General features: G+C 44.6%; 2 protein-coding genes across 2 annotated transcripts in view; both read right to left on the reverse strand.

Annotated features, from left to right (window-relative positions):
• EXTL1 (exostosin like glycosyltransferase 1) overlaps positions 1 to 3166 on the reverse strand; it is a 61820-nt gene extending 58654 nt beyond the window's left edge. Inside the window, exon 1 of the mRNA XM_081961923.1 lies at positions 629 to 3166. Within this exon, the coding sequence (XP_081818049.1) occupies positions 629 to 1566 (938 nt within the window). The 5' untranslated portion in view covers positions 1567 to 3166. The remainder of the gene's footprint in view (positions 1 to 628) is intronic.
• The window catches only part of LDLRAP1 (low density lipoprotein receptor adaptor protein 1), a 632547-nt gene that overhangs the window by 8133 nt on the left and 599516 nt on the right, over positions 1 to 24898 (reverse strand). The window lies entirely within an intron of this gene.

Genomic DNA, 24898 nt, shown 5'->3' on the forward strand with positions numbered 1-24898 from the left:
ACTACAACAGTGTTTCTCAACCTTGACAACTTTAAGATGTGTGGACTTCTATTCCCAAAATTCCTCATCTTGGCTGGCTGGGTAATTCTGGGAGTTGAGATCCACACATCTTAAAGTTGCCATGGTTGAGAAACATTGGGTCACTAGAAGACCTCCAGGGTCCCTTCTAGTCCTATGATTCTATGATTCACTATTTGGAGAGAAATATTCTACATACACTCAAAGCCACTTTTCATTTTCTAGGTCTGTTCTGAAAGTGAAAAAGACTAGGACAATTTAGCCCTACTAGTTTGTGCAAACTCAAATCCAACATACAAAGGGCATAAAACAAACAAGGTTTTCTACATATATCCCAGTTTTTAACTGTAGCATCTCTATAGTGTTTGCATTTTTTAAAGGTACTGATTCCTCTAATTTCTATAACCCAACAACTTAAAAAGTGATTAGAAACCCATCTGAGCTTGCCCTAAACATTTCAATACCTGAGGCTGAAAACATTGCACCCTATGCCGTTATAACTTGGGGCAGAGTCAATTAAACAATGATTTAACAGTATTCAAAATTTAGTGCTTCACAAAATGCCTCACTTTCATGAGGCATTTTTGGAGAGGAAAAAATGTTGACTTACTTTTCATACTCGAGATTATCTTTGTCACACCGTTTGTCCTTGTGCTTCTCCCAGTCTTTCCCGTGTTTACATGTGGCCAGAGAAATAATATCTTTACCATTATGGATGTGGCGGAGAGCATTCCTGGTGTCAGAACCAATGCCGGTCAGGTATCTCTTCCCTTTAAAAACCAAGAGATACTTTTTCTTGGGTGGGAGAGAAGTCTTGTATAACCAGCCTCTTTCCCCACCTTTCTGAGGATGCTCCTTCGAAAACAAAGGGATGGAGATATCAAAACCAGGCCGAAAGTTCTCGACATAAAAACTGGCTTTGGCCAGGATAGCCTGTCCAATGTCAAAGCCCAAGTCTTCGGTGTAATTAGGCCACGTGCCAGAATACAGGTTAAATATGAGATGGTTTTGTCCATCGTTCCAAAGCTGGAAACCTTGGATTTTCTCGTTGATGTTATGGACATATTGTATGGAGAGATGGTCCCTATCCAACATGTCAATGTTTAGAACAAACAGGCAGGCCTCCTCAGGATTGGAGGTGTAATAACGTGACTCTTCAATGGAGCTGATGATTTTGAGGTAACTTTCGGATACAGGATCCCCTCCTTCCAGGGGGTAAACAAAGACTTTGAACCCGTGTTGCCTACATTTAGAAAAATCAAAGCAAGTCTCCATGCGGCACCTGCTGTTCTTGTAAAGACTCAGCTTCAACTGCTGCCGTCTTTGGGGAGATTCATCGCTCTGGCCCCTCTCAGTGCTCTGGAGCTCCTCAGAACCTGCGAAGTTCTTGAGAAGAACCTCGTCGGCCCACTGAGGCCAGGTTTTTAAGACTTCTGCTTTTTTGCTGGAGAAAAAGGGAAAGTGTCTTATTTGGTCTCCTCCAAACAAAACAAGCAGAAGCCACGTGGCCAAGAGAGTCACAAACAGGTATTTTTTCTTGGCCTGCATGGGTTCATGCAGAACCCACCAAATCCTTATTTAGAAAGGAAATAAATTGGATCAATACGGCAATCCAGAAAGTGAATTATTCAGGCACACGGGGGGGGGGGGGGAATTAAAATTCAATGGACAGAAACAAGAGTTCAGGCCTCAGAAATAGAGCCTAGAATGCTGCAGGCGGCAATTTCTAAGGGTCCAATTTCTCTCCCCATTTTGGGATATACCCTAGCTTTGAAATTCACCACGTCACTGTTTTTTTCACCGTTTTAGAGTTGATTTGGTGGCTTCTTGGTGTGGTTCTGAATCTGAGCCACTCCAGCCTTTTATCATCTAATAATCTTCAGTCCACATTTATTTCAGGCTAGGTAAACAGCCTGAGTTTGCTTATTGGTTTCCCACCCACACCCCCTTTTACCAACTTCTTGGTGTTTTTCTTTTTCAGTCTTCAATGACTGCCCTATCTTTCCCCGAGGATTAAAAAAAACAAAACTGTGTCATTTTATCAACTCGCCCTTCCAGTTTGTGACTGAATTGGGTTCTTCTTTTGTTCTGCTATCTGATTCGGCCTGGCACAACCCTATTCCCTTATCACACACCTCTAGGGGACCAGCAGACAATCCAACCAGTAACAGATAAAAGTCTCACGGGATACTAGATCCTTAAAAGATCCTTCATGGAGAATCTGCCTTTCTTCCACTCAGAAAATTGGTTTGAATCCCCCAGACTTTTTTTGGGGGGGGGGCGTTAAAAGAACAGATGAACCCAGGGACTGTCTTCTGCTCTTGAAAAAAGGCAAAGAAACACTTGCAGTCCCAAATTTCTTAGATTCTTGGCACTGCCGGCTTTCCGATAAGACATTTCTCTGCTCCCGAAGAAATAAACTCAAATCTTCATCCACCAATAATCTTCAAGCCAGGTTTTGTTTTTCCTGCGGTTTTCTTTTGTTTTATTAATATAACTATTCTTTGAAGATAGGACTTTCAACAAGTTTAACTCTCAATCTTCCCAGAAGCCTTCCAAACCTTCCCGGTTATTGTTTTTCCCCCTCATCACCTTTTTGGGGACCCCAATTAATTCGCTCAACGCTTCCTGGAATTTTCTCCAACCGAAGTTCTTTCTGTCTGGGAGGGCCAAGTTTTTAATTATCCTCTTTTATTTTATTATTATTATTTTTCACCCCAACCCGCCTATCACTTTTCTCTCTTTGGCCGGAAAACTAGTGCTTTCTGCGCTTTGACGCTTGTCCTTGGCTCATGCGATTCTTCCGAGGCTCCGAGAACCCGTTTACCCCGAGAGAGGGAATAAATCCGGCGGGAATCCCAGGGCAACCGCAGTGCCCTTAGCGCACCTTAAAGCTTTCCGTTTGCCCTTCCTGCTCAGTCCATTGCCTTCCGCATTAGCCGCACTCCCCGGCCGGCTTCCTTGCAACCATCAAATAACCTGGCAAGCCGCAACCATCCACCTTCTCCGTGTGTCCCGTCAATCACGGCATTGCGCGTCGCCGGTCCAGCGCTCGCTCCCCACCGCCGCTGTTCTCCCTCCTTGCCCGCCTTCGCAACTCAACGCGCAGCGTTCCGCTTCCACCTTCACAACATTCCACCCGGCCACGCCCCCTCTCTTCTGATTGGTCCCCGGCCCCCTCAAAGGGTGTGGCCGCTGCCTAACTCTTTCCTCGCCGAGGGCTCCGAAGAGGGAGAGGGAAGGTTGCTCATTGGCTGTTCCTGCCGCGCCCTTCTGGGATGCTGGATGCTCCACGTGGGAAAAGTGGAGGGCCGCGTTCGATGCGTTGAAGGCTTCTCTCTCTCTCCCTCTCTCTCTCTCCCTCTCCCTCTCCCCCTCTCCCTCTCCCTCTCCCTCTCTCTCCTGGGGTGGGAAGAATTCTGGTCTCAAACTTGGGTGGGCCGTTGAGAGGCAGGGTGGATTACTTTGGATCAAGTGGGTGGGAGCCTCCCAGATGGAATGAGTTATTAACCTAGTTGAGGGTTATTGGGGAGTAACAGTTGTCCCTTGGGCAAATAGAATAGAATAAAGCTGGAAGGGACCTCAGAGGTCTTCTAGTCCAGCGGTTACCAACTGGTGGTCCTCGAGAAAATGGTGTTGGTCCACAGAAAAATTATTTGCATTTTTTATATTGCACTAAATCAAACTACGGCTCCTGGGCTGGATACGTGCAATGAACGTTTGTGTTGCTGCAGAGAGTCTCCCCTGCTAGGGTCTTTTTTTGAGGGTCGGAGGGGGACAGAGGTTCTGACTTGGGGTCTGCTTCAGCCTTCTGGTGTGAGGCTTTGGGCGAAGGCTGGAGGGAAGCACCGCTGGTGGCAAAGATCCAGAGGGCCTTGTTCCAGTGGGACTGTATCATGGCCTGGAGCTGGCTGACCATCTCAGCCCACTGAGCCTCCAGGTGCTGGTACCTGACCTCGCACTCCCACAGGTCTTCCTTCTGCTTGGAAAGCCTATGCTCGTAGTTCTCAGTGAGGTGCTTCTCCTGAGCCTCCTTCTCGATCAGATCCAATTTGAACCGAGCTGTTTTGCCAACTCTTTCTCGTGATGGCTGCTTAACTCCAACAACTGCTTCCTGTTAGGGCCCTAAGGAGCCCGGGTGGGCAGGCGGGGAGTGGCTGGGAGTGAAGGGGCAAGAGTAGAGGCCATCAAGATGCCCCTTGATGTGAGTATCATCGAGTTGGCCATACCCACCCAGTCACATGATCACCTAGCAATGCCCACACAGCTGGTCATTAGGCAGATCATATTAGTGATCCACGGAATTTAAAATTATTAATTTAGTGGTCCCTGAGATCTGAAAGGTTGGTGACTTTGGTTAGTGAAAGTTTCTCCTTAATTCCAGGTTGCTTCTCTCTTTGATTAGTTTCCAATGATTTTTTTCTTGTCCTGCCGTCTGGTGCTTTGGAGACTAATTTGACCCCCTCTTTTTTGTGGCAGCCCCATAAATTCTGGAATACTGCTACCATGTAACTCCTAATTCTTCTTTTCTTTAGAGTACTAGCCAAACTCAAATCCTGCAGCGATTTTTCATATGTTTTAGTCTCCAGGCTTTTGATCATCTTAGCTGCTCTTCTCTGAACTTTTTTCAAAGTTTCAACATCTTTTTTTTTTGTAGTGGTTGCAATATTCCAGATGTGGTCTTGCTAGGGTTTTATAAAGCGGTATTAATACTTCATGAGATCTTGATTCACCACCCAAAGGGCTCACTCCAAGTTCAAATTATATTATTTAGGACACATGGTATGTCCTAAGCCCACCTCTCAGCAGGCTCTAGTGCTGGGAAAGATGAAGGTAAAGAGATGACCCGCAGCAAGATATGGTGGCCATGAAGGACCAGATTAAGGACTAGTCATGAAAAAGGTCTATCCATGGAGTCTCCAGTTGATGATGCATCTATCTCGGACACATCATGAAAAGACATAATTCTTCAGAGAAGTCAAAAAGTCAGAAGTTCCTCTTTTTAATATACAGTATTTCTCTATTTTTTTCCAATTTTTTTTCATTATTTTAATTAAACAGAAGCACAAAAAAAAAGAATCATCCTTCATTGCATCTTGTAGAAAGCGGGTCGATTGGTTACACATAGATTTCGTGCGTTACTACCACAATCATTATTTATACTTCCTTCATATTGAATTGTACATTTTAAATCAAGAATCTTTATGAATTTTACTATCAATGTACCACCATTCTCATTTAGCTAGAATTATTTAAACGTGCTTTTATCTGGAATCATTTGTATTTAAAGACACAACCACAACCATATATTTCTCTATTTTTATTCTTTATATTTCTATCTGCTTTCTTTTATATATATCTTGACTATTAGCTATTTGTTTATTTTTTTACTTTCATAAAACTTTGTGATGTACGCATGTCCATGTGTGTGGCCCTACTCCATGTTGGAGTACTCCCCCCCTCTACCCATACACCAGGGGTGTCCAAACTTGGGAACTTTAAGACTTGTGGACTTCAACTCCCAGAATTCCCCAGCCAGCCATGCTGGCTGGGGAATTCTGGGAGTTGAAGTCCACAAGTCTTAAAGTTCCCAAGTTTGGACACCCCTGCCATACACACATGAAAACAAACAAGGTTCCACATCGGGAACCGACGGTGTGTAGATAATTCCAAACCTATCTTGGTAATTGTGCAGTTCCCTGTCTATATCTGTACTTCATCATTCCAACATGGAGTAGGGCCACTACTTTTACAAACACTGCTTTTTGGAAAAGAATGGGTCAAGGCTTCATTGGAATTACCTATCATAGTAAACTTTGCTTCTGGCTCAACATTGCATAGGATGCTTTTAAAATCCTGGTGTTGCATTAAAAGCTATGGCTTATGGGAGGCTTGCTGAGCAATTACACATGGTTTGATTGACCAAAACTAAGCCATATGGCATGTTTGGTTCGGGGTGGGCTTCAAAAATTTTAGCAAGGGGGGAGGATGCGACAACAAGAAGACTCAGATCACAAAAGTGAATTGAAACACTATTCTAAATGTTGTTACAATGTATTTTCAAGGAAGTGACAAAAGTAAAATGATTGAAACATATTGATGGTTTTGTGTAAACTTAAAACTGCTAATATCTATGCAAAAGTTTATAGTTTTTTTATTTCTCCTTTTTGTAAAAGTTGCAAGACCCGGGGGGGGGGGGCTTCTCTCCTCACCGCACGATGTAGCTGTCAAAATGTTCCATAACCTCTTAAACCCTTTTCCTTTGTAACACTTTTAAAATCAATAAAAAAAATTGACCAAAAAAAATTTTTTTTTTAGCAAGGGGTTCTCTGCCTGGTTGCTGGGTGGGCGTGGCCATGGCGGCCGTGGCCTGGTCAGCCTCCTCCACGGCGGGTGGGGGGAGGCTTTTTGCCCTCTCCAGGCTCCAGAGATTTTCCTCGAGCTTCCCGGAGGGTGAAAACAGACTCCCCAGGCTCAGGAGGCCCTCTGGAACTTCCCCAACCTCTGGTAGGCCCGTTTTTCACCTTCCCCAAGCCTCCGTGCGCACCCTGCACTTATCTGAATCCAAAACAGGCCACCTGGGGACTTCTGGGAGGGGTGGGGTGGACAGCCAGGAGTGGGATTTGGGGGTTCTCCAAAAACTGCACAGAATCTTAGCTCGAGGTTCTCCTGAACCCTTGCAAGCCCCCAGCAGCCCAACCCTGGTTTGCTTTCCATAATGGGCTCCCGAGAGGTGGTTTCTAAGCTGTTTTAACCATTAGGGAAAATGGCTGGAGATTGATAAGGAGAAGAATCTTCACCTGTCCCTGTTTCTCTTCGTCTTTCTCACCTGCTTATTGCTAGCTAGATATGCTATACTTAATATTAAAGGTTTGGCTTGAATATTATTTAAGTTTCTGTTCTTCTCACCTTCTCTTCAAAATCTAGTTTGGTTAAAAGTGAGTTTTTCTAGCGCCATGTATTTCTCAATAAGTCTAGCTTTTGCTTCAAATATATTAATTGTCTGCTTGTATCCCAGAAAACTATTTCTTGAGCATATTTTACTTTGTTAATGGGATGTTTTCCATTTCCATACTTTCTATTCTTTCAGCACCCTGCTTAAGCTCAGGAACACATCCTCTAATGAGAGCTCCTGCTGAATTAAAATCAACAGTGATAAACCAAATCTAAACTGCATCTTTCCAGAATAGGTAAGACTAACAATGTTCTTCCTGGTCTGCATTTTGAAGGAGATACAGAACTTCCAATAGCAATAGCACTTAGACCTATATAGCAATAGCACATAGACATATATACCGCTTCACAGTGCTTTACAGCCCTCTCCAAGCAGTTTACAGACTCAGCATATTGCCCCCAACAATCTCGGTCCTCATTTTACCGGCCTTGGAAGGATGGATGGCTGAGTCAACTTTGAGCCCGACAGGATCAAACTGCTGACATTCGAGAGAATTAGCCTGCAATACTGCATTCCACAGCTTTTATGGGAGACATTGGGTAGGTGCCAAATGTCCAGGTTGGGAAAGGCAGACTTAACATACCAATCCTCTCACTCCTCCTATGCATCTTGCACCTCTGAGGCCTTATTTCCATAGCGCATAGCCCCATGTGCCCTTCAGCCATCCTGTTTGCTTCAGGTCAGCTTCCTTCAAAAATGCAGTACAGGTGAAATGCATGTCATCCTGTCAACGGCTTAACTGGCAGAGTTTTGGAACTCTTGCCACATTTGATGTCGGTAAAATATTAGAAGAAACCCAAAGCTGAATTGTTAAGACAGTGAATTAATTCTCCAATAAAGTTAGCATTATGGAATAATGAAGGGATCCCACTCAGGGGTGGTATTCACTTACCTTTGCAAATGTGAGCATGTATGTGGATGCTGCATGCACATGCACCACCTCTGTGCATGCATACAGCTGTCCGGGCATGCACTTTTGGCAAAAAAAAAGGGCCCAAATGGGATGCCGTACAGCTGGGGTAGGTGGGCGGGGCTGCCCATGATTTCTGCTACCAGTTCGGGCGAACCGGTCCAAACCATTAGAATACCACCTCTGACCCCACTACTTGATGTGTAAGATTCCTCTTTAGATAGCTTTGTTATATGCCAACGCAACTGTAAGGTGGCTCAGTGATTAAGACGCTAAGCTTGTCGATCAGAAAGGTTCGGCAGTTTGGCGATTCGAATCCCTAGCGCTACATAACGGAGTGAGCTCCCGTTGCTTTCCCAGCTTCTGCCAACCTTTGAAAGCACATTAAAAAATGCAAGTAAAAAAATAGGAACCACTTTTGGTGGGAAGGTAACAGCGTTCCTTGCGCCTTCGGCGTTTAGTCATGCTAACCACATGACTACGGAGACGTCTTCTGACAACGCTGGCTCTTCAGTTTTGAAACGGAGATGAGCACTGCCCCCTTGAGTCTGGAACGACTAGCACATATGTGCGAGGGGAACCTTTACCTTATATGCCAATTCAGTGTTTTGGGGAAAACTACAAGCTAACAGTAAGCTTTGGTGTATTTTTAACCATACACATTTTCTAGAAAATCAGGATGCAGAACCTCGATTTAAAATAAGCATACAGTCCTTGATGTAGTCAGAAATATGAGCAGAAAAATTTAAATTTAAAGCGTAAAAGCCCCACATGGTCTCAGGAATTCTTTGCCTGTGCAATTGACCGTTCTGGTGTTACAGCTACATTTGACTTATGACTGTAATTGAGCCCAAAATTACAGTCGTAAGTTGTAATGGTCATTAAACATGTCGCTACATGTCCCATCTTACAACATAAACTTTGGTTTCTGGCAGAAAATATAAATTGTGATCATGTGACCGTGGGACACGGTAAATGGCTCTAAATGTAGCAGGGGTGAAATGCTACCCGTTCGGACTGGTTCGCCCAAACTGGTAGTTTAAAAAATGCTACTGGTTTGGGCGAACCAGTATTTCCAATCATCAGCTGTGACGCATGATTTATATTAGCTAGAAAGCAGGATTTTCTGCTTTCTAGCTAATCTAAATTGCGTGGCACAGTGGATATCCCCCTTCCCCCTGACTTACCGTTGCAGGTGCGCTCGGTAGCAGGCTCCGCCCACCCGCCTGGATGTCATCACATCCGTTTTTGACGCTCTGCTTGCGCGGAAGCTCCTGTGCATATGTGGAGGTGGCGCACACGAGCACGCTCATATTTGCAAATCAATAGCGAAGATTTCACCCCTGAAATGTAGGCTAGTAGCCAAGGGCTCTAAATGTGGCCACATGATCAGGGGGGAGGGGCACTTCATTGTGGGACTCTTGCATTGTTCTTATCTAGCAACTATTCAACGAGAGAGGTGGGTTGGGCAGAAAGAAAGCAATATAGAATTGGCTCACCATTTGTATAAAACCATTGTTTGCTTAACTAGGGTTTACTGAATAAACCCCAATTGGCTGGATTCATAGAACACATTTAGCCGTAAACCCTGGTTGGCAAACTGTGATGTGCACAGCATGCTCAAACAGCAGTAAGGAAACTACAGGATGGCTGAGCGTTTTATTTGTATTCCACTTTTATATGTTTATATATAAATAACTCAAGGAGGCAAACATACTTAATACAGACACAGATGATCAGAGTTGGATGGGACCTTGTAGGTCATCTAGTCCAAACCCCCATCCAAGCAGGAGGCCCTACCTACGCCATTTCTGACAGATGGCAGTCCAGTCTCTTCTTGAAAGCTTCCAGTGACGAAGCTCGCAAAACTTCTGAAGGCAACTTCTGTTCCATTGGTTGATTGCTCTCATTGTCAGAAAATTCCTCCTTATTCCCAGGTTGAATCTCTCCTTGGTCAGTTTCCATTCATTATTCCTTGTCTGGCCTTCAGGTGCTTTGAAAAATAGGTTGATCCCCTCCTCTCTGTGGCAACCCCTCAAATATTGGAAGACTGCTCTCCTGTCTCCCCTGGTCCTTCTCTTCACTAGACTAGCCATGCCCAATTCTTGCAACCGTTCATTGTATGTTTTAGCCTCCAGTCCGTTAATCATCTTGATTGCTCTTCTCTGCACTCTTGCTAGAGTCTCACAACAACCTTCTTAGGTGGGTTTGGCTAAGAAAGAATGACTGGCCCCAAAACACCCAGTTGTGCTAAGACATACTAAGGCAGAACTACAACTCACAGCCTCCCAGTTTCTACCCCGGAGACTTCACTGCTAGACAACACCGAATTAGGCCAGAGGAATAATTTTCTCTCCCTGCAGATCTTCATAACGGGATCCCCGACTGATCCCGCAGCCACCTCCCATTTCCACTTTTGTTCATCGGAATCTCTCGGTTCTGCTCATAATCTGATAATTCCATTCTTTATGAGATCACAGCCTCTCACCATGGCAACACAATTGACCTGATTTGTAGGAAAGTTGCATGGCACATCCCTGCCAATTGGCAACCTGCTGTTATCAAAACCAACACTCTGCGGCTTTAAAGCCGACATTAAAATAAAGCTTATAGTTATTGACAAGGAAGGAAGGATGGGAAAGAAAAGGATTTGAATGAGTGTACCCCCCCCCAACGGAGATAATTAATGAAGAGTTTCGAGATTATGTTCGTTAAAATAAAAAGAACCCCTGTGCCATTAATTGGTGCAAATAAACTGTATATTGTCATCCTGCCCATTTAACTTATATGCAGAGCACATCATGAGAAAGGTGGGACTAGATTAATCACAAATTGGAATTAAGATTGCTGGGAGAAATATCAACAACCTCAGATGTGCAGATAATACCACTCTAATGGCATAAAGTGAAGAAGAACTAAAGAGCCTCTTGATGGAGGTGAAGGAGAGTGCAAAAGTTGGCTTGAAACTCAAAATTAAGAAAACTAATATCATGGCATCTGGCCCTCTCAATTCTTGGCAAATAGATGGGGAAGAAATGGAGGTAGTGACAGATTTTATTTTCCTGGGTTCCAAGATCACCGCAGATGGGGACTGCAGCCAAGAAATTTAAAGACGCTTGCGCCTGGGGAGGAAAGCGATGGCAAATCTAGACAGCATACTAGAAAGCATAGACATCACCTTGCCAACAAAATGGCGCATAGTCAAGGCTATGGTTTCCCCATAGATGGCTGTGAAAGTTGGACCATAAAGAAGGCTGAGCACCAAAGAATTGAGGTCCTTGAACTATGGTGCTGGAGAAGACTGCAAGGCGATCCAACCGATCAGTCCCAGAGGAGGTCAACCCTGACTGCTCTTTAGAAGGCCAGATCCTGAAGAGGAAACTCAAATACTTTGGCCACCTAATGAGAATCTTTCTTTCCCCCTCCATTCTGGGGTTGGGGTGCTTTGCTTTTCACCTGTTCCTGAGAATAAAGTTGGTAACAATTTTCAAGCTTCTTCATGCTTTAAAAACCAATTCTAGCCCTCCACCGTGCTTTGAGGCCTTGTCAGTAAAGATGCTCAAAAGTTACACCGACTTTTATGAAGAAGAGATTTCTTCTACCACTTCAGACCACCGAGCTCTTGGCATTCATACAGCTTTTTCATTCTCCACCTTCTGTCTTTGGCAAGATGTTTAGTATTAAAAAAAACGGTGTTGTATCACATTCCCCCAGCCTTCTCAAACGCATATCTTGAGCCTCGGGCTCAAAATGACATTTTAATCACCAAGAATTGATGCTAAGGCTATTGGGTTTTTACCTGGATTTGTTCCACTGAGCTTTTCCATCTGGCATTGAAGGTTTTATTTGCTCTGGAGTGATTGATAGATCACTAGATTGGAAGAAGAAACTTTGGGAATCAATGGCTCCAGTCTTCTAGTGTGAGACTGTCGTTGATGGGGGAAGCAGTGTAGAAAGATTTCATTCCCCAACAAGCAGTAGAGAGAAGGTTCCCCCTGTAATCCACCCCAACTACTAGGGATTGTAGCTTTTTAATCCCCTTTTAAAACATCTGAGTTGGTGTCACCCACTGCTGTCAGAGGAAGACCCTAATAGGACTTTGAGGAGGGGATGAAAAGTGGCAATGGGGCCATGTGTCCACATAATAATGTAGAATCATGATATAGAATTGGTCAAGGGGATAGATGGGGAAACCCATCAAATTTGCAGATGACACCAAGCTGGCAGGAGTACCCAACACTCCAGAAGATAGGCTTAAAATACAGAAGGATCTTGGCAGACTTGAACATTGGGCGCTATCTAATAAAATGAAATTCAATGGTGAAAAAAATAAGGTTTTACATTTAGGCAAGAAAAACAAAAATGCATAGGTACAGTATAGGTGGTACCTTGCTCAATAGTAGTTACTGTGAGACGGATCTTGGAATCCTAGTGGACAACCATTTAAATATGAGCCAGCAGTGTGCAACAGCTGCCAAAAATACCAACACAGTTCTAGGCTGCATAAACAAGGAGAGAATCAAGATCACGTGAAGTGTTAATACCACTTTATAATGCCATGGTAAGGCCACACTTGGAATAATGCATCCAGTTTCGTTTGCTACCATGTAAAAAAAGATGTGGAGACTCTAGAAAGAGTGCAAAGAAGAGCAACAAAAATGATTAGGGGACTGGAGACTATAACATATGAAGAACGGTTGCAGGAACTGGGTATGTCTAGTTTAATGAAAAGAAGGACTAGGGGAGACATGATAGCAGTGTCCCAATATCTCAGGGGTTTCCACAAAGAAGAGGGAGTCAAACTATTCCCCAAAGCACCTGAGGGCAGAACAAGAAGCAATGGGTGGAAATTAATCAAGGAGAAAAGCAGCGTGGAACTGAGGAGAAATTTCCTGGCAGTTAGAACAATTAAACAGTGCCATAGGTTTGCCATCCCGAGGCTGTGCAGAAATGGATAGATTGAAATTGAAAATTCAGCGGAAAAATACACCGAATACCATCAAACATAAAATCTATTTTACCAGTGGTTGGAAAAAAGAGGTGGAGATTAAGAATATAATCAGAATTGTTAAGCAAATTAAATACCCAGACAACACGATATTTATTAAGCACTAAGAAATTCAATTAATAAAGAATCAATAAAGTTGGTGGTGATTGGTCAACTGCCATGATCATAAAGCAACCCCATTGTTCGCTGTGGAATCTTTTTACTGGAAATCAGAAGTATACTTTGGTTTCCAATAAAAAATATTGTAAATCACAGTCATGTGACCATCACAGTCATGTGACCATGGGCACTGCAAATGACTGTAAATACAGGCTGGTTGCTGACCACCTAAAACAGGGGTGTCCAAACTTGGCAACTTTAAGACTTGTGGACTTCAATTCCCAGAATGGGGACACCCCTGGACTATGGGGATGCTACAACGGTCGTAACATTGCTTAAAGGCCAGTTCAGCTGGCACAACTGCACACCCATTAAAGGTGGGTGTGTAGAAATGGGAGCCAAGAAATCGGAAGGAATTTTGGCAGCCCCCTTTTTCCAACTAAGAGATTTTATTAAAAGGCAGCTGCAGCTCATACAAGCTTTAGCCTTTTTGGTAAAATGCATGAGTCAGAAAAAGAGGCTACCCGCGATTCTCCTGGGTTTTTGACTACCCCAAACAGAGGTGGTAAGTCGAGGACTACCTGTACTCCCAAGAGCAGCGCTTGGAAGACGAGGTGTGTCTGCTTACCTTCTCTCTCTTTTCCGTTGGCAGAAATCTAAGCTTCCAACATGACCCAGTTGGGTGTGGAATTTGCTGCTTGTGCCCTGGCTAGGAGCAAACAAGGAGCAGCCTGAAATGCTCCGAGTCAAGGACTCCTTGTGTGAGTCAGCCCGCCATTGCAGTGTTTATTTTCTAGCAGGGCGTCAATAAAGCTTTTCTTTGTTTAAAGGTGAGGCTCAGGTTTGGAGTGCGGCTACTGCAATTTAAAACTCTCGTCAAGCCCACAGAAACCAACTGTACTACAGCAGCTTGATCCTCTGTTTAAGGACGGGACCACAGACAGACGCACACATCCTCACTCCCTGCCCCCACCGCCCCGAGGGCTGCCCTTCTAGAGGTGCTGCCCAGAATAATCAGCTATTTTTCTAAGCTGCTTTTTTAAAAGTCAGTTGTGGGATGCTGTGGTGCCAGTCGCTGGCGAAAGAAGGGATACAGGTAGTGGACTATTGACTTAACAACAGTTCATTGAGTGACCGTTGAAAGTCACAGCAGCACTGAATAAAGTGACTTATGGCTGTTTTTAACACTTACGACCCAGAGGTGGTATTCAGCAGGTTCTGACCCGTTTGGAGAACCAGCAGCGGAAAGTTTGAGTAGTTTGGGCAACCGGTAAATACCGCCCCCATCTATTCTCTGCCTCCCGAGTCCCAGCTGATTGGGAGGAAATGGGGATTTTACACTATCCTTCCTGTGCCACGCCCACCAAGCCACGCCACGCCCATCAAGCCACGCCCACAGAACCGGCAGTAAAAAAAAAATTGAATCCCACCACTGTTACGACCGTTGTAGCATCCCCATAGTCCAGGGGTGTCCAAACTTGGCAACTTTAAGACTTGTGGACTTCAACTCCCAGAATTCCCCATTCTGGGAGTTGAAGTCCACAAGTCTTAAAGTTGCCAAGTTTGGACATCCCTGCCATAGTCAAATGATCAAAATTCAGATTTCTGGTGCAACTGATTCATATTTATGACGGTCGCAGTGTCCCAGGGTCATGCCGATCCCCTTTTGTGACCTCCTGACAAGCAAAGTCTTGGGCGAAACCAGATTCACTTCACAAGCGTGCTACTAATTTAACAACTGCCGGGATTCGCTTAACAACTTTGGCAAGAAAAGTCGTCAAATGGAGCAAAACTCACTTAGCAAACGTTTCACTCAGCAACAGAAGTTTTGGGCTCAATGGTGGTCATACGTTGAGGACTACCTTTATGGAGGAGGAGACTTAAAGATGACTCTTGAATCAAGCCATCTGATGCTCCAGGGTTGTTCAAACTCGGCAACTTTAAAACCTGTGGATTCAACTCCCAAAATTCCCCAGCCAGCAAAAAAAGGTTTGTAAGATCGGATTGGCCACGTGGGTGACCTGATTTACGACCATCATGACTTACAACTGTAATGGGGTAAACTCCATGGTGGTGCAGTGGTTAAAGTGCAGTACTACAGGCAGTGACGTGCGGTGAGGTTTATGACTGGTGAGGCACTGACACAGTGCTGGGTTTCAAATATTTTTAGACTTGTGGACTTCAACTCCCAGAATTCCACAGCCAGGCATGCTCAGTTCCAATTTAAAGCGACAGCATTTGTTTTTCTCCTTTGCTCCTTTCTTTTTCTTTTTCTTCTCCTTCCCCTCCTTCCTCCCTCTCCCCCTTCCTCCCCCTCTCTCAAACACACACACACACACAGAAGTTGGATTGGACTATCACTCCTACCCCTTCCCTCTCTCACTCACTCTCAAACAAACCCCCACACACACAAAAGTTGGATTGGATATCTTTTCCAGTGGCTTGAAAGCAGCTCCTCTGCCATCCCCCCCCCCCCATTACCCTGCTGCCTTTCCCAAACACCTCCACCATTGCAAATGCAGCCTGCTGTCTGGGTGGGAAATGCCTGGAACACAATAAAGCCCACCCACCACCTCCTGCTGGCAGGCTGGGGTGAGAGGAGAGGCAGAGAAGCCAGAGGGGAGCCGAGCCGAGCCTTCCAAAAGAAAGAGGCTGGGGGGAAGTGTGTGTACTACAGCATGGCTCTTTGCCTGGCTTCCTGCCTCCTCCTGTGGTCTCCTCAGTGCTCGCTTGTGCTCTCCCTCCCCAAGTGTAGTTTGATTGCAGGTGGAGCCACGTTGCCTTTTCAAACTTGTAATCAGTGAAGCTGGGCTAGATTTTTATATAGTTTTATCCAGCTGTGTGTGAGAGAGAGAGAAATGAATGGGGGCCTGGGGAGGAAGTCACTACACTTGGGGAGGGAGAGCACCAGTGAGGTTAAGCAGAGTCATCCACGGTGAGGCAGCAACTAGCTCAGCTTTTTCCTTTTACTTTTTTTTTTCCATGATGAGAGTGGTGAGGCTGTGCCTTACCTGACTGCACGTCACTGACTACACGTCACTGACTACAGGCTACTTCTGCTGACTGCCCGTTCAGAAGTAACTTGTAGTACTGCATTCTAACCACTGCACCATATTAATGTTACCATTATACTGGTAACAACACAGTGGCCCAGAGGTGGAGCTCTCGCCTGACAATCAGTAGGCTGTGAGTTTGATCCTAGGTAGAGACACATATTTTTCTCTCTCTCTGGGCACTCTGTGAATCGATCTGCTGAACAAAACTCTGCATTGGCGACAGGAAGAGCATCCGGCAGTGGTGCAATTCAGCCAGATTCAGCCACTTGAGGAGAACCGGTTGTTAACTTTCTGAGCAGTTTGGTGAACTGGTTGTTGGAAGGAACCCTTAGGGCAGGGAACCAGTTGTTAAATTATTTGAATCCCACCACTGGCACCTGGCCATTAAAAACACTCTGCTAGCTCCATTCAGTTTCCCCAGACTCCATTCCGCAAGGGATTATGGAGTTGTTAAAGGAAGATGATGATTATACTGTGTTGGAAGAAATTTCCATCTGGATTCAGTTCCAAGTGGGGGAAAAGACACTGGAAACATGGAGGCTGCTTGGAAAGATGGTTTAATGGTGGACAGGATCACATGGCTTGAGCTCCTGAACAGAAAAAAAAGGGGGGGGGTCACATGCTCCCAGATGTTGGGTGAAGAAGAAGAGAGAGAGAAGAAGGGGCTGTCTGGGTTTTTTATACTCTTGTTTGGCCCTACTTCTCTGTTTCCTGTTCCTGTGTAAGAAATGTATTCTGATTGGTTGTCAGACTCCCATGGGGCCATGCAGGGACAACTCTCTAGGCTGTGTTTTGAGTCAAAGTTTGGTTGAGTTTCCAGATGCCATGTGGTGAGTTTCTGTAGAAGGCTAATCCTACCTTTATTATGTAAAGTAGACCAGCTCAGGCTTTAATGGCTCATTGACAAAAAGCGGGGAGGCAGGAAGCTGCAGGGAGCTGGTCTATCTTTAAAAACATGTTTCTCCCTTTTCATTTCCAGGGAACTATCATATTCTGCCTTCTTAATATTTCCCAAGGTATTTCAGTTGTCTAGCAGAGGGGTGGTTTTTAACTTCCTACAAATGGTAACAGTCAATGCTTGCTTTGCTTGCTTGCTTGCGCCATGTCCTTGTAAGAAAGACCTTCACAAGTCTTTTCTTCTGCAGGACAAATTGTCCTGATGATATATAGAAGCTGTCATGGGAACACATCAGAGGCTTCTCTTCCCACCCCCCCTCCCACCAGCTCAACTGGGAGAGCCTAATAAATACGTGAAAAGCTACCGAGGCTGATTTAATCAGGAGCAAAACGGAGACAGGGCTGCCCTGGGATCAGGCTGTTGAGAAAAAGAAGTCATTTTTTTTCCCGCGCAGAAGAGAAAGAAGATGAGGCCTTGGACCCAAATCTGCAACCTTTTCAATCATCTCTTTTCCCTGCCCCCCCCCCCCACCACCACCACAAATTCCCCTTCCCTGGGCACTAAGCTCATTTCATTCTGCCAGCTTTTACGGCTGTGGGGATGATCTATGGAAGGACAGCCATCCCTTCGGTGTGCGCCAGCCACATAAATACTCCCAGCCAAAGCATTAAAAAGGAGGGAAAGCTCTACTTTGGGAAAGAAACAATAACAAGAAAAGAGGCAGAGATGGAAGTGGTGGGCAATGAAACCAAAGGCTCCGTTTATTTGCCTCCTGTTGCTCCTAGGCCCCCTAACCCCGAAAGGTTACCCCAAAATGTTTCTTTAGGGCGACTGAAAGGAAATCAACTTCAGATGGAAAGCAGCTGGGGTAAAATGGCCTTGGAGAGCCGTTTTCTACCCCAGTGAATGCATAACTAGTTCATAAGTTTGGAATAATGACTTGATGTTTCTTCTGTGGAAGCCTGGGGTGGGGGAGGTCTTCTCTGCCTCTGGTTTGGATTGAGATAGCACTTAGACTTATATACTGCTTCACAGTGCTTTTTACAGCCCTCTCTAAGTGGTTTGCAGAGTCAGCCTATTGCCCCCAACAATCTGGGTCCTCATTTTACCCACTCGGAAGGATGGAAGGCTGAGCCAACCTTGAGCCTGGTGAGATTCGAACTGCCAAACTGCTGGCAGCCAGTGATGAGCAGAAGGAGCCTGCAGTGCTGCACTCTAACCACTGCGCCACCGTGGCTCATTACTATTATTCTTCTCTTCCTTCCTGGTATCTATCTCTTCCCACTTATGACTATAACTATGTTGCTTGTATCTTTCAAATTATATTGTTTTATTTGTTTACTAGTATGATTTGATAGCTTATTAGTAACCTTGACTATCACTAAGTGTTGTATCTTATGATTCTTGACGTATGTCTCTTTTCTCTTTATGTACACTGAGAGCATAGGCACCAAAGACAAATTCCTTGAGTGTCCATTCACACTTGGCCAATAAAGAACTCTATTCTATTCTATTCTATTCTATTCTATTCTATTCTATTCTATTCTATTCTATTCTATTCTATTCCATTCCATTCCATTCCATTCTATTCCATTCTATTCTATTCTATTCTATTCTATTCTATTCTATTCTATTCTATTATTCTTTATGTACACTGAGAGCATTTGTACCAAAGACAAATTCCTTGTGTGTCCAATCACACTTGGCCAATAAAGAACTCTATTCTATTCTATTCTATTCTATTCTATTCTATTCTATTCTATTCTATTCTATTCTATTCTATTCTATTCTATTCTATTCTATTCTATTATTCTTTATGTACGCTGAGAGCATTTGCACCAAAGACAAATTCCTTGTGTGTCCAATCACACTTGGCCAATAAAGAACTCTATTCTATTCTATTCTATTCTATTCTATTCTATTCTATTCTATTCTATTCCATTCTATTATTCTATTCTATTCTATTCTATTCTATTCTATTCTATTCTATTCTATTCTATTCTATTCTATTATTCTTTATGTACACTGAGAGCATTTGTACCAAAGGCAAATTCCTTGTGTGTCTAATCACACTTGGCCAATAAAGAATTCTATTCTATTCTATTCTATTCTATTCTATTCTATTCTATTCTATTCTATTCTATTCTATTCTATTCTTCTATATGTACATTGAGAGCATCTGCACCAAACACAAATTCCTTGTGTGTCCAATCACACTTGGCCAATAAAGAACTCTCTTCTATTTCTATGGATTTAGTCTACTTAGAACTACATTTTGATCCAATTCGGTGCTGCATATAAGTAGTCCTTGACTTACAGGAGTTCATTTAGTGACTGCTCAAAGTTACGGCACTGCAAAAAGTGTCTTATGACTATTTTTCACACTTACGACCTTTATAGCAGCCCCATGACCATGTGATCAAAATTCAGATACTTGCCAACTTGTGCCTGCTTATAACCGTCACTGTGTCCCAAGGTCCTGGGATCCCCTATTGTGGTCCCCTGACAAGCCAATTCAAGGGGGAAGCCAGATTCACTTTCCAACAGGGTTACTAACTTATCCACTGCGGTGATTCACTTAACAGCTGTGGCAAGAAAGGTCGTAAAATGGGGCACTTAACAAATGTCTCGCTTATCAACAGAAATTTGGGGTTCAATTGGTGGTCATAAATAGAGGATTACCTGTACATGCTTTGCCTGGCCACCGTGGAAAAAACACTAGTAGAGAAACTTGCTGAAATATATGGTAATTAAACCGCTTTTATTCTTGCAAACCAAACTACACAAAGTAGCTTGTCAAGAGTCCAGGGAATGTGTCTAAGTGTGAAGTGTCTTTGCGTTCTACAGCGTTGCGCGTTTAATTCAAGCTTCTCTTCAACGGCAGGCACATTCTTGCATGAGGGTTAGTTAAAGTCTTTCATTTGGCTCGTTTATTTAATGATCTTGTTTTTGTGTACACCCACACAAAAATCATACTCTGGGGAATGTGCGGCAAAAGGAAAAACTCAGCCACATTTGCATGACAAAGCCCCCAAGCAAACCTCGGTTTAGCCACAAGACTTTTGGCAACTCTTACCAAAGTTTATTTTCCAACAGCCAATGACTACCACTAGTTAAAATAAGTCGGAAAGGAGTATTGTGAGTTTTATACATTCTCACAACATGGATGTGGGAAATAACCCGCAGGTATGGAAAGTGGAGACCAGATGGGCAGTAGAGGTAGTCCTCGACTTAACAACAGCTCACTTAGTGACCGTTCAAACTTACAAAAGCACTGAAAAATGTGTCTTTCGACAGTTTTTCATAGTTTTCCAGCATCCCCATGATCATGGGATCAAAATTCAGATGCTTGGCAACTGGTTCATATTTATGACAGTTGCTGTGCGCCAAGATCATGGGATCCCCTTTTGCGATCTCCTGACAAGCCAAAATCAATGGGGAAGCCAGATTCACTTAATTACTGGGTTACTAACTTATCCACTGCAGTGATTCACTTAACAACTGTGGCAAGAATGGTCATAAAATGGGGCGAAACACACTTAACAAATGTCTCACTTAACCACAGAAATGTTGGGATCAATTGTGGTTGTACGTCAAGGACTACCTGTTACTGTTCTACCTAAGGAAAGGATCTTGATTTTCTTTCGAAAAGAAGTTACCGTAAACTTGAGCTCCCCCTGTGATGCAGCTGCTAAAAAGGCAAATCCCTTCTTGAAGTACATTAAGAGGAGGGTTCAGACCAGTGGTGAAATCCAGCAGGTTCTGACAGGTTCTGGAGAACCGGTAGTGGAAATTTTGAATAGTTCAGAGAACCAGCAAATACCACCTGTGACTGGCCCCAGAGTGGGGTGGGAATGGAGATTTTGCAGCATCCTTCCCCTGCTATGCCCACCAAGCTGCACGACACCCACCAAGCCACGCTCACAGAACTGGTAGTTTAAAAATTTGAATTTCACCACTGGTTCAGACAGATCGCAGGAAGTAATTCTCCCTCTCCAATCTGCCATAATCAGATTAGTATTCCACTTGGGATACTTTCTTATCTCTTGTGTACTCCAATTCAAAATGGTCAGTTACCAATTTGATTATATAATGCCTTGGTAAGGCCACACTTGGAATCCTGCATCCAGTTTTGGTCACCACGATGTAAAAAAGATGTGGAGACTCTAGAAAGAGTGCAGAGAAGAGCAACAAAGATGATTAGGGGACTGTAGACTAAAACATATGAAGAATGGTTGCAGGAACTGGGTATGTTTAGCTTAAGAGAAAGAAGGACTAGGGGAGACATGATAGCAGTGTTCCAATATCTCGGGGGTTGCCACAAAGAAGAGGGAGTCAAGCTATTCTCCAAGGCACCTGAGGGTAGAACAAGAAGCAATGGGTGGAAACTAATCCAGGAGAGAAGCAACTTAGAACTGAGGAGAAATTTCCTGACAATTAGAACAATTAATCAGTGGAACAACTTGCTTCCAGAAATTGTCAATGCTCCAACACTGGAAGTCTTTAAGAAGAGATTGGATAACCATTTGTCTGAAACGGTATAGGGTTTCCTGCCTAAGTAGGGGGTTGGACTAGAAGACCTCCAAGGTCCCTTCCAACTCTGCTATTGTATTGTATTGTATTGATTACGTACCAGTACACAACGGTGAGAGGTCTGGAAATCAAGTTGTGTTACAGTTAACAGAATAACATTCGGGTGTCTGCCATGCATGTGTGGGGGATGGCGCACGCAAGGGGGTTGTGTGTATGGGGGCAGGGGGAGCACAGGAGGTTGCATGCATGGGGTTGCACATTCATGCACAGGTCAGGGGAGTAAAGGGGGATCGCATGCGCATGGGTGGGGCCAGGGCACGTGGGGGCGCATGCATTGCACTATTTCAGCACACAGCAACAAAAATGTTAGCCATCACTGCTCTATACCAGAGGTCCCCAAACTTGGCAACTTTAAGACTTGTGGACTTCAACTCCCAGAATTCGGAGAATTCTGGGAGTTGAAGTCCACAAGTCTTAAAGTTGCCAAGTTTGGGGACCCCTGCTCTATACCATTTTAGACAAACGGTTGTTTGCTCAATATTGAATATATTTCCACACCCTTGGAACAAGGTCACTCTTCTCATCGTTGCTTTCTGCTTATCCAAAAACATACGGAGTATTTTCATGAAAAAGCTATTGATGTTAATAACGGGTTTCGTACCGTTCTTTTTACACAATTCGATCAACATTCTACGAGGGTCTCGCTTGTAATTTTTCATAAGGCAAATATTGAAAAAATTAACCCCATGCAAACAAACCTCTTTGGGGAATCCTCCGTAATTTTTAAAAGGGCACCCCAGAGCAAAACATGGAAGAGAGACTGGTTTTAAACCCGTGGAGTAAAATAGGATTTTTAAAAATTATTATTTTAGAATGGGGTCTGTAGCTCTGGCGGGATTGCCTTGCCAGATTATCCTTCCCCAAAAATCCTTTTTCCAGGGTTTGTATCCCAGCTCAGCATCTATATCCCTGCCCACTTCCCTTTCCCTCAACCCCACATTTAGGGTTCGCCCTCCCTTTCAACCGCATCTGAGTTTCCACCCTTTCGCATTTCATCCCTTGCGAAGGCTATCATTTGTGATCTGGCAGCCTCAGGCCACTTCAGGGGGATCGGAGGCGGAGGAGAGCCCCAAGGGGCCGCAGACTCTCGCCAACAGAAACAAGAGGCGAGAAGAAGGCAGCCGCCTTGCAAACTCCGCTCTGTTGCTCCGAGCTGCCATTCCCGATTGCTTCGGGTGGTCCACCAGCTGGTGGGGAATTCTGGGAATCCCAAATCTAACATAGCTGGAGGGCATCTGTGTCAGGGGGCTGCTTTAGTCACTTGGCTGTAGCGCTTGGAGCCAAGATGTGGACCAGCGGTGGGTTTCACATTTGGTTACCACCGCTTCGCTCCCTGCGTGCCCACTTTGCTTTGCACATGGACCTGGCCTTCTGCGCACGTGCTTTGCTTGCCCAGCCTCAAAAATGTGCCTAAATAGGACAGCATAGAGCCTGAGCAGTGGGTGGGGCAGAGGCAGACCCACCCATGATTTCCACTATCAGTTTGAGCGAACTGGTCCGAAATGGCTGAATACCACCTTTGATATGGATGGTCCCATTGCTCTTCACCAAAGCACTTGCAAGGTTCTTCAACAGTCTAGGTCTCTCCAAGGGTTCCTTCCTTCGTAAAGAGAGGTCCTCTTATTGGATGAGGTTCTATGCCCCAACTCTCAAATTTCTCCAGCCTTGGCTTCATTTCTGTCCTCCGGAAGGCAATTTCTTGTGTATCGAAATGCTAGATTGTTTCTTCTTCTCCATGTTCATCCAACTAAAGCAGGGGTGTCCAAACTTGAGAACTTTAAGACTTGTGGACTTCAACTCCCAGAATTCCCCAGCCATGGCTGGCTGGGGAATTCTGGGAGTTGAAGTCCACAAGTCTTAAAGTTCTCAAGTTTGGACACCCCTGAACTAAAGCAAAGCAAGGCACAGCTCACGCGAGAAGAGATTATTCAAAGAGATAATTCCCAAAACTCTTTCCCCCCCCCCAAAAAAAGTCTGAATAACGCTTGGAACGTTATTTACGGAAAGAGCCTTAAGGTACATTTTAGGCCCAACGTACCACCTATTCACCTGGATACAATCTTGTCTGGCATCATCATACTCCTAGTTTGAGTAATGTAATGTCTGCAAGAAAACCGCCAAGCTCAGAGAACACCAAGGACCCCTGTGTATTCATTGGCTGAGTTCATGCATTGCCTGCCTCCATAGAATACTGAGGATCCGGTGGCAGGACAAGGCACCAGATACAGAGGTCCTCTCCAGAGCAGGCCTGCTATCCGTTCACACCCTGCTGATGAAAGCCCAGACACGCTGGGCAGGCCATGTTACAAGGATGCCAGACCATCGCTCCCCCAAACAGCTCCTCTACGGTGAGCTGTTTGAAGGAAAGCGATCTCAAGGGGGACAAAGGAAGCGATGCAAAGACACGTTGGAAGCCCCCTTCAAGTCCCTGGAAATTGACACCACCTCCTGGGAAACCCTGGCACAAGATCGACCCACATGACGCACGCTGATCCACCAAGGCTGCCAGGCATCTGAGGACACAAGGACAACCATAGCACAAGAGAAGCGAGGCACTCTGCAGAGACAGAGCTGCAAATGCTGCAACAGTGGTGCCCACACATGTTTGCCCGACATGTGGCAGGACATTTTTTTGCCCGTATAGGCCTTACCAGCCACCTGCAGACACATCATGGACAGCCCACAACCTGTTGGATATCAAGGTCCTCTTTGAACACAATGGATGAACATCAGTCATGTGCTATGCTAAGCCACAATGAGACTGATTTAGGCTTATCTAATGCGATATTAGCCCAGTCGCTGTGGGTCATGGTTTAGCATCTTGTGCAGTCCCAGCCCATTATGATTTATAGAACATGATTATGGCTGAACAAACCACAGTTCAGCCTGGTAAAGGTAATCCCCATCTCTAGATGATCTTTGGCCCAGTGCAGGTACAGTAAAGTGCAAGAAACGTACTCATGATTTATGAGAACAAATAGGCACCGAGGTCTCGTTAAGTGGGAGCCTGGTTACACTTTTCCCCCTACAATCGGGTTATTTTCCTCCCCTGCCATTTATGCCAAGGAAGAATCTGTCATTGGCATTGGTACTAGATTTTCCTCTGAAGTCAGTCAACACCAGCTTCCGAAGAGAGATTTCCCTCAGAACTGCCAGAGGGAAGAAAAAGTTTCAATGGGCGTTCCATGCTTGCTCCCACTCTGTTAATTATTCTGCCGCTTCCAAATGAATGCAATTAAAAAATAAAAGAAAGCATAAAGATGAAACTTGGACTTGGATAAGGTGAGCTGCCCTTCGAACACGTGAAAAGTACACCTGGAATATTATATTTAGAATGTGTGTGTGTGTGTGTGTGTGTGTG

Source organism: Natrix helvetica (assembly GCF_964273705.1).
Source record: "Natrix helvetica genome assembly, chromosome: 9".
NCBI classification, from domain to species: domain Eukaryota; kingdom Metazoa; phylum Chordata; class Lepidosauria; order Squamata; family Natricidae; genus Natrix; species Natrix helvetica.